Raw genomic sequence first — 9947 nt, forward strand, 5'->3', positions numbered from 1 at the left:
TTGATCATATGCCCAATGTTCTCACTCTGAAACCAAGAAGCCCCGGTGAGAACTCAAAATTAAAAAAGCAGTAAGGAAAGCACTGAAGTAGGCAAGAAGAAAAAGAAAAGCAACGTGCAACACACACACACACACATTATAATATATAGATAAACTTGTACTTTAATGTAATGCAAGCCAGCATGCCTTTTTGCTGCAGCCACTTCTCAGTTTGGCTCCAACGTGTCTCCTGAAAACAGGTGTATGGGACAGTTCCAGCTGCCCTTTGTGGCTCTGTTTCCAGGAGACACCATGAAGAGTTGGGCCAGGAACAACTGCTGCAAGAGCACGTGCTTCTGCCACAGCCACTTCCTGATCCGTCTCTGCAGGAGGTGGGTGGTGCAGTTCCACCTGGCTGCAGCAATAGTGACAATGCTGCAGATACCATTATAATGATCTAATTAATTACTAATGTATTAATAAAATTATATTGCTTATATTATAATATGCATGCTATATATAAACTAGTTTTTAATGGGGTGCTGCTAAATTTTTAAAAGTTTCAGAAGAGTGCCTTGAATCTAGAAAGGCTGAGAACCATTTGCTTAGAGATTCTGAAAAGGGGTAATAAAAGTTTAAGATTTATCATATATATTAAATATAAACCTACATTGATATGCACACACACAAATACATATTTACACTTGTGTGTCTGCAAGTACACATGCACAGTTGAGAAGTGATGCATCTCCAGTTACAAAAAGGAGTCAAGTAGAGCCTCAAAGGATATATTCTGATTTTTTTTAAATAAGTGCCAAATTGGAACAAGATGCTTTCTGATAAGAAAGAAAGCTGAGTATGCTAGCATGGTTTGGGAAACCTTATTTCAGAGACTGGGTCTGCTGTAGTGGCTTCCTGTCCTTAAAGCCAAATCCAAGCAAAAGTGGTACATGGAGATGTGGAGAAAGGTTCAACTCAGGGCCTGTACGGGGCCTAAACTGAACTTTGTTTCTGAAGCACCTCTGTCTCGGAGATTATGGGTGTTAAATGACCTTGTAAAATGAAACCCTGCCAGCTCAGAAAAGCAAGCTTATTACATATTACGTGGCCTTTGCCATGCATACCAATGTCCCCAAATTTTTGTTTTCTCTACATGGGAAGCCTCTGTTGAATTTGGTGGAGAGAGATCTCTCCAGGATGGATTTTGATAAACCCAAGTTCTTCTAGCCTCCAAAGGTGATAAACTGTATAGTATGACATATTCCACAACGTAGTCCATCACCCATATATATGAGAGCGTATGAACTTCCAGGTCATGCCAGTAGGCTACAACTACTAGCAATCATTCATGAGCCTATGGTTGCCCTGAAGGGTAATGCATGCTCCGCAGACTTCTCCAGACACCTCACAAACACAGGCTTCATGTTGTACTGAACTCCTACCCACCAGATGCAGCAGCAAGCTAATTTCTGACTGGCTTCTTCCTGCTGTATCAGCATTTCTTGAAGCCATTCACTCAACTTCCTTCCTGTGTACTGTCAAAAGAGACTATGATGGCCAGAAAGAAACCAGACAGGCACGAGTTACACTGAGCATGAAAGCATGCTGTACTTCTGGAGATTTGAAGCAGTGCCAATTCAGTGTTGAAGCACCAAACTCTTCAAGGTGGTGACACACAGAGAAAACACACCAGGATGCTATCCCTCATGGCAAGGCCGTAAACTGTCTAAAGCTTGAAGTGCCAACAGTTAACTCAATCAAATTAAGCAACAACCCCCCCCCAACCCCTTCACTCAGAGCAAGCTGCTATGCTCGGAGACAGAAAACCTAAAACCCCAGGCTCCTAAAGGTCTAGGTATGGTAGATTCACATTGTATAAGGCATCAAAGAAAGCAGTGAATTCAATAAAAGCCATGCTTCACTTGTACTGGGAAGAAAGACAAGGCTGATGAGAAAAGGATACCCAATTGAACTGAGGGAGAACAATTTACTCAGAGCCACAACAGAGCAGCTCCTGCAGAGAGATCTTTCATGGATTCGAGCAAGAACTGGACATAAGTTTCTTGTCAATGAGGTCACGACACCAGTGGCCAGTTATTTTCTCAGGTAAAAGGAGTGTCGCATACTGTCTGCCTACCACTACCGATCCTTCAGAGATTTGAAAGCACTGAGTGACGTGAGCTTTGCTCTGTGTGGAACATGAAGAAGGGATTCTTCTGCAGATCGTGTCCTTAAAGAACGAGCCTTCATGTCTCCCACCTCAGCTGAGCTGTGTTCCACCTTTCCATTACCATGGCTTGCAAAATATCTCTGGCTCTCCCAAAGTTTATGGATACTTGCATAACAAATTTCAGTCAAAATGGTTATACTCCCCTGTATGCCACAGGATTCGACTTACAATAATACGGTAAATCGTATCTGATGCCATAGTGGTGCTCTTGCAGCCAGTCCCCAGGAGGTGCTAAAAGACTAGAGACAAGCTGCCCCTTAAACAAAGAGAATCTCTCCCTTCAGCAGTGGTCCAATCTCCATCAACTCAAGCACAGAACTGTAAAATGTTCCCGCACCTATTCAATTTTAATGTGTACTAATGACAGTCTCCCACTGGTTTCAATTGTCCACTTACCGTTTGTTGCTGGCATGTATGGCCTACAAATGGTACAGTCAAAACCCATATCAGCTATGCTTTCCACTTCCTCCTCTGTATTTAAGCTCTGACAGATTGCATGTATCCATCTAGAAATTAAGTGGGGGGAAAAAATACAATTTAGAGGAAATGTGTGGCATCTTAAGAGACCCAAATATCAATATATGGTTTCTGTGGTAACTAATATATAGTATAGATTACTTTAGGGAGAAGCAATGATGACTCATGCTCTCCGTATGTTAGGTCCTGTGTGTGTGCTTAAATACTGTGTACACGTGATCGGATTATAGATCTCCCGGTACAAAAAGAAAGGCCATGAAACCTCATTCCTCTGAAAAGTGTATTTTAATGTCACTCCACTTGTAAATGTGATGTCCTTTATTTCATTTTTATTTGATACAATGGAACATATTTATTGATTTATTTTCACAACAGCAAATATGTGCGGTAAGCAAATGATATCACTTCTTACAGAGGGGAAACTGAGGCACAGAGAAAATTAAATAATTTGCCTGGACTCGCACAATAAATTTGAGGCAGAGCTGAGAAAGACTTTCAAATCCTAAACCCAGTGGTCTTCAAAATCCTGTTTTTTTCTCTTTAGGACTATACATCATTAAAGAAAAAACTTAAAATGTCCCCTAAGATGGAAAAAAATCCATAAGGTGTCAGATGTCCTTACCTATCACACTGCCTACACTGAATGATGAGCTCTTCTTCCCTATAATTGCGATAGCAGATTGGGCAGGTAGATAAACTTGCACATGGAGCACACTGTGTGTAATTATTTTGCCATTCGCATCTTAGACCAGGAGAAGTTGCTCCGCAGTGTCTGCACCAAACACACCTGCAAAACATGAATGAAAAGCTCTCTTATCACCTGAGGCGCGGAGTGAGAATATTTGTTTTGTGTGCTGAAAACAGCCCTCCCCAGAGCTGTGAACAAGGAATGGGTGCTTGGGGGCTGTTGGCAGGTCTGGGGAAGGGGAGAAAAGAAAAACATTTCGTCAAATGAGAAAATCAAAATGTGAAACGTCAGAAACAGACTGTATTGAGTTTCATGATTCTTTTTTTCTGGGTTTCTTCAGAACAAAGCAATTCATGAAATATTTCAAGACATTTCAGAATTGCTGAATCAGCATTTTTAGGCTTAAAAGGTTTCTGCTGAACATTGTTGCTTAGTTTTAATTCTAACATGGGCAACTGGTGCCACCTTAGTCAGGGCCCCCCGTGAGATCCCCCCGTGGCTGAACTTGCTGACGGGGGGGTGTCCCCTGCATGGCCGATTGCAAGGTGGCTGATCATTGTGGCCACTTCTGGAGAAGTGCTCCCACTCCCCAACTGGCGCTCACAGGAGGGACACCAGTGCACCCACCTGCCCCATCTGCCTGTCACATAAGCAGTGAGCACAGCCGGTCAGGGAATGCACCGGCGCTCTCAGGGGGCGCATGTGCGCCCCCATGCACCCCCTATGCGTTGCCACTGAATTCTACCGTCCTTCGCATGAAATATAATGTTAATGGACGATAACAGTTTTCACGATAACTTGTTTACAACCAGATTTAAAATGTTGAAAGCTTTGTTCTATCCTATCCTCAAAAAAAGTTTGCCCTGACTCAAAAATTGTGTTAACTTCGGAAACACAGAAGTGAAATATTAGTTTTAAATTAAACGCAATGGAAAGAGGGGCAACAGTAGTTATTTTCAACACTGGAACCGAACACACCATTTGCACTTCCAGCCTCCTTTTGGAACTGTCTGCAGTGGTGGATCCAGGCAGTAAGTGTGATAGCTGATGTCACAGTCATCACAAAGAAGCAGTCTTCCTGGATCTGTAGCCTTCCCGCAGGCTTCACACACTGTGCACTCCAGGCACCTCCAGCCTTTACTGAGCACCACCTTGGTAATCTGCAGATGGCAAGGCAGCAGGCAAATTATTCCCAAACCATTGAATATACTTTAATCATTTAAATTATTTACTTCAAAATAACTAACACTAGGCCACATCGTGATCTGGTTAGGATAGGGTTGCAAGCATAAGGATGCTGCTTTTGCACCACCCACCCATATCAGACAGCAGTGCTGCAAGTGAAACAAACTTTGCAAAATACTAGCTGTATTACATCTAATGCAGCAAGGTGGGAAGGAGAAGAATGGGGAATAGACTGGGTATAGCCCTCGCTCTGATGACACAATGGGACACAGTCAGCTGTACTGGCATTCCTATACTCCACCCATGGAGGAGCAGGGGAGAAGCCAGTGCCTTGCAAGGTTAGTCATGGCAAAGTGCCACTATGGGCTGCCTTTTCCCTCTGGGTTGCAGTAAAGCCAAAACTAAGCCCATTATAAATTCCTGTTTGGCTCCTAATTGTTTTTTGGCACTAACTTGGGAGTTTTTGTGACTTGAACCAGTTCATTTCAATTATATTTTAAATAACGCTGTATAAGTGTATGATCTGAGTACAAAACCAAATTTCTCATGCAAGCAGCATTTCATAAAGGACATTTAAAATGAAGTTAAACCCTGTGATATGTTAAAAGACACCCACATTTTACATAACTGCACTTATATAATGAGCAACAGACAGTTTATAGTTTATATGTTGCAGTAAATAGCTTATTATGTGCTTGCTAAGTCATCTCATACCATTCAAATTTAATTTTCTCACATTCTCTCCTAGACTAATGAATGTAAAATGTATTAATTAACTACTCCAGTTGCTGTCAATTCTGACAGCCAACAGACAAATTGAATCTACTAAACCTTCTGCCCTAGTAAATGAAGATGCAGTATAATTTTTTTCTTTTTTCTTATATTTCAGTTTTCAGCTAATATCTCAAAATGTTATTTTAACCAACTGCTGGATAATCAGTGCTATTTATGGCTGTGAAATTACAAAAAAGGTTAATTTCTCTTGAGGCAATGCATACTATAAAATGACATTTAATTAAAGTCTTTCACAAGTTGCATACAAATAATGGTCACATTAGCCAAAGAATATTTAACACGTTAATGACTCCCTTAATTACAACAAAACTGAAAGCAGCATGGTGCTCTTCAAGTACAATATGAAAACAATGCTTTAAAAGAATTTGAATGTGACAGAAGCACTCACCTTAATACTGACACAGTATGGATGATAACACTGACCACACTGAGAACACGCAAGCAACCTGCCCTCAGCGCCCTGGCCAAAGCTCCCGCAAACTACGCACATATCCTAGGAGGACAGAGAAAGCAGATTTTCAGGCAGGCCAGTACTAGATTCTGGAAACACACAGGAACGCCACAGATACCTTGCAATTAACTCAGAGAATTCAAGTCATAACTGTGACATTCATTTGCTTTTTCATTACAACAAGCAGAGAGTAATTGGTGTCCCAACCTGATGTAAAGTGAATTTGTCACTGTTAGAAAACAGGACAACTGTATTATGCATCGAGTTTTCTTCTTCTTCTTTGTTGGATGAAATATCCATAGTTGTGACCTACAAAACGACAACAACACATACATCACATGTAGATATTTTCACAGCCTCGGGTGTATATTTTTCATTGGATTGCAAAGCTATAAATACCTACAGCTTTGCATAAAAAGTACAAATATTAAGAAAATATTTAAAGCATTATTAGCACAAAGGGGCAACCCAGAAAAATCTGTATTCGCTGGAAGTTACCATACCAATGGCTGTATTGCATCTGTTCTTTTTCTTTTTACTTCTTGGGGAAGGTCCCCTTTTTATCATCATCATCTAATTGCAAAGAAACTACTTCCCCAGCAATGCTCCCTCCTGGCTTCTTCCATTGGGCACTGGGCAGGTTGAGAGAAATGCACTTTGTTCTATGCACCGAATACATTCAATGCACTATTTTTTCTATCTATTAAAAAGATATATAAAATTACAGTCCACTTAAGAGCGCACTTGACTGTTAAAGGTACAACGTATACTGAAAACTGAAACGCAAAGAAGCAGAAGCAACCTATTCCATGCTATTTACCATTTTTAATACTCAATTTAGCTAAGTGCTCCAAGTGTCTGTAGAAATGACTAGCAGTACCTGTTACAGTAAGGTTTGAAGCTGCTCTCATTAACTGATTTTTATAGGATGTTATAATTTGTCTCTGAATATTTACTCTGAGTTGGAAACATGACATAGGATCTAACCCTGTAGAATCTGACCCTAACAAAATAATGGGGAAAAATTAATTTGAGAGTTCTCAACTGAAGGAAGGAACAAAGAATAATAGAGCCCCTGAGAGATTAGAACCTTTAAATCAATGTTTTTGTGTCTGAATAACTCAGTACAGTTTCCTTTAATTGGAAAATATTCCCCATAATTGTAGGTTTTAATAAGCTAGTGTTACATTTTTAAAATAGAGACTAGACGATAAAACTAGACTAAAGTCTAAATTAAACTAGAATTTAAAGACTATGAGTTAAGCATAAAAACAGTTCTTCAGAAAACACTATAAGTAACTTTAAAAGGCCCTTTCATATTGTAATCGTAATTAACATACCATTACATCTATTTATTCTGATTAATAATTTGATATAATTATATAAAATATAAAAGAACCTAAGTGCTGTATCCAAATTAAGCCAAATAAATGTATAAACCTTCATCAGAAGACTGTCTGGGAAACAAACAAAGGTAGACAATTCACTATTTTATGTAATGCACAGGGTTGGAAGAGTATATTAAAGTTACCGTCCATGCAACGTAAGTTTGATATACAGGAAACAAATGGACCCCAGGAAATGCAACCTAAAATTTAAAAAATTTATCATGCTTTTCTTGGATGAGTCAGGATATACCTGAATAATGATTTGTAATTAAATTTTCCTCCTTCCCATCATTTTAGGTACAGTATTAAATGGAGGATTTAAATGATGAATTACCAGTGTATGACAGTAGAAAATTTTCTCTAAAACAGAGAGAAGAAAAGATGGTGATATTCTACATTCTTGCTTTTTACTTGAAGAATGGGGTCTACACCACCATAAGCATTAGGGCTGTGCAAAGCTTCGGGTGCCGATTCGATTCAGTGGAGTTTTGGCCTGATTCGGCGGGCGTATCTTCGAATCAAATCAGGACAGCAATAAAAAGGTCTGAATCAATTTGAAGCCACCGAATTGATTCGGAAAAGATATGGAGAAAGAGTCGGAGAGTCAGGCAGTCCCTGCTCACCGCCGCAGGCAGCTAGAGCCGGACTCCATGCCGATAAGTAGGGGGCGGGTGGGGAGTGGGGGGAAGGATGGATGAGGGGGAAGGGACCCCTGCCAGGCCCCATCCCCTGCCTGCTCCCCCAACCCCCTAAGCACCCCTCGATCCCCACCTGCCCCCGTGTCCTGGCTCTTTGAAAAAAGAAAAAAGCCCCGTACTCACAGGCTCCTGCCAGGCCAGGGTGGGGGGAGGGATCCTCACTGCCCCCCACTGCCCCATGCTGCATGGGGGGGGCTGTGTCACAAGCCCCCATCCGCTGCCTGCTCTGCCAGCCCTGTCAATGGCTGCCCTGCCTGGCACCAGCGTCCGGGCTTTAAAAAAAAAAAAAGCCCTATAACTCACCAGTGGCCATTGGGGCATCTGGGGGCTTGTGGAAGAGCCCCCCCCCATGCAGAGCACGACAGTGGGGTGCAGCGGGGATCCCCCGCCGGCCTGGCAGCACCCAGTGAGTACAGGGCTTTTTTTCTTTTTTTTTTTCTTTTTTAAAGGAGTCATGATGTTGGGGCCGGGCAGGGCAGCCATTGACCCGGCTGGGAGACAGTGAGGGGGATGGGCCCGTTTCATTCAGGAGTCAGCTGATTCAGCTAAATCGATTCAGGACAGTGATTCAAATCACCGAATCGAATCACTGTCCCCTGAATCAATCAAATCCGAATCTAATACCAGCTGCTTTGCACAAGCCTAATAAGCAGCCATTTTCCTTTGATGCTACCTATTGTGACCTGCCAGCCATGAATTTTGTAAGTATATATTGTCTCTGGTTTGAACAAAGAAGTCCCGTGCCATGATTTTTTAAGATTCATATAAGAACATTAATGATCAATGAAACTATGTTTCAATTTCAGGCAAATCTCTGTATAAAATATTCCACTAGTGTAAAATCATCAGACCCAACTGTTTGCTGTCAGCACTATAAGATAAGTGTTGGAAGATGGGGTACATAATTCTGAGGAAGAAAATGCTTTGTAGCATGGCTGTGACAACTCCTTCAGAAATTAATATTGAAAAAAACTCTTTGAGAAAGATGCACACATTTTTGTTTTTCCAGCCATGTTTCTCCACAACTATTTGATGCAACAAACATGGGTTATTTTAAGAATATTTTAACTAAAGCTGAAGTGGACATGGCTATTTCTGTTTAAGCAAACATTTTTAATGTCTCTGCCATCTTAACAGTCCAAATATTATTTTGAGGCAGTTGACTGCTGTCAATACAGATACAAAAATTATTCTTTAGTAAATTGTTGCTGAATAAACCAGGTGGGGAGCATAAATCAATGCATACTGGGTATGTCTAGACAAGATGCTTTACTACGAAGTAGCATAGTTTACTGAGCAGTAAACCTTGCCAATCATGAGTAAGCCTACAAATGCAAGTAGCAAATTTTCTTGCAATTACTAATCTGCTCCTGGTCAGCTGGCCACCAGGGGGCAGGAGATTGCTCGATGCCCCCAGGAGCTGCCTGCTGCTGGGGTGGGCTCCACGACCGGAGCCCGGACAGGGACTACGTCCCCCTGCCCCAGCAGCAGAGAGTTCCAAGCCGCCTACTCTGAGGTTGTGATCGGGGAGTGGGAGTGGGAGCTGGGCCAGCTGGTGCTGAGGAATATGGATTTCCCAGTGCCGGCCCCACGACCATGGAGCTGGTGCTGGGAGCTGCCTGCTGGCAGGGGACTGGGGAGCCTGTTCCCCACCTAGCTCCATGATGACAGAGCTGAGCAGGGAACAGGCTCTCCAGTCCCTGTCCCATGATCCCAGAGTGGGGGCTGGGAACTGTCCTGGTCAGGGACAGGTCCCAGCCCCATGCCCCAGTCGGGACAGGGGACTTGAAAAGAGCTGCATGGGAGGGGCAGGTCTCAGCCCCTTCCCTGATCTGCTTGCTAGTAGCAAGCCCCCAGGCTGGGTGGGGGAATCTCCAATCAGGGAGCTGGGGTTGGGAGCTACCTGCTGCTGGGGCAGGGGTACATTGCCCCCTGGGGCAGGCAGCAATGTTTTGCCCTGGCTAGCACCCAGGGAGAGCGTAAAGCTCCACCTAGTGGAGGCACAAGCCACTGCAGGGCCCTAGAAAGCAAGAGCAGTTTGCTGCCATTAGCAACA

At 42.6% G+C, this 9947-nt stretch overlaps 1 protein-coding gene across 1 annotated transcript in view; it reads right to left on the reverse strand.

Moving 5' to 3' along the window:
* KMT2C (lysine methyltransferase 2C) overlaps window positions 1-9947 on the reverse strand; it is a 282429-nt gene that overhangs the window by 96597 nt on the left and 175885 nt on the right. Inside the window, 5 exon segments of the mRNA XM_025200451.1 lie at window positions 2606-2715; window positions 3309-3473; window positions 4353-4534; window positions 5743-5847; window positions 6013-6114. Coding sequence (XP_025056236.1) covers window positions 2606-2715; window positions 3309-3473; window positions 4353-4534; window positions 5743-5847; window positions 6013-6114 — 664 coding nt within the window.

This window comes from Alligator sinensis, unplaced genomic scaffold, assembly GCF_000455745.1.
Source record: "Alligator sinensis unplaced genomic scaffold, ASM45574v1 scaffold599_1, whole genome shotgun sequence".
Taxonomy (NCBI): domain Eukaryota; kingdom Metazoa; phylum Chordata; order Crocodylia; family Alligatoridae; genus Alligator; species Alligator sinensis.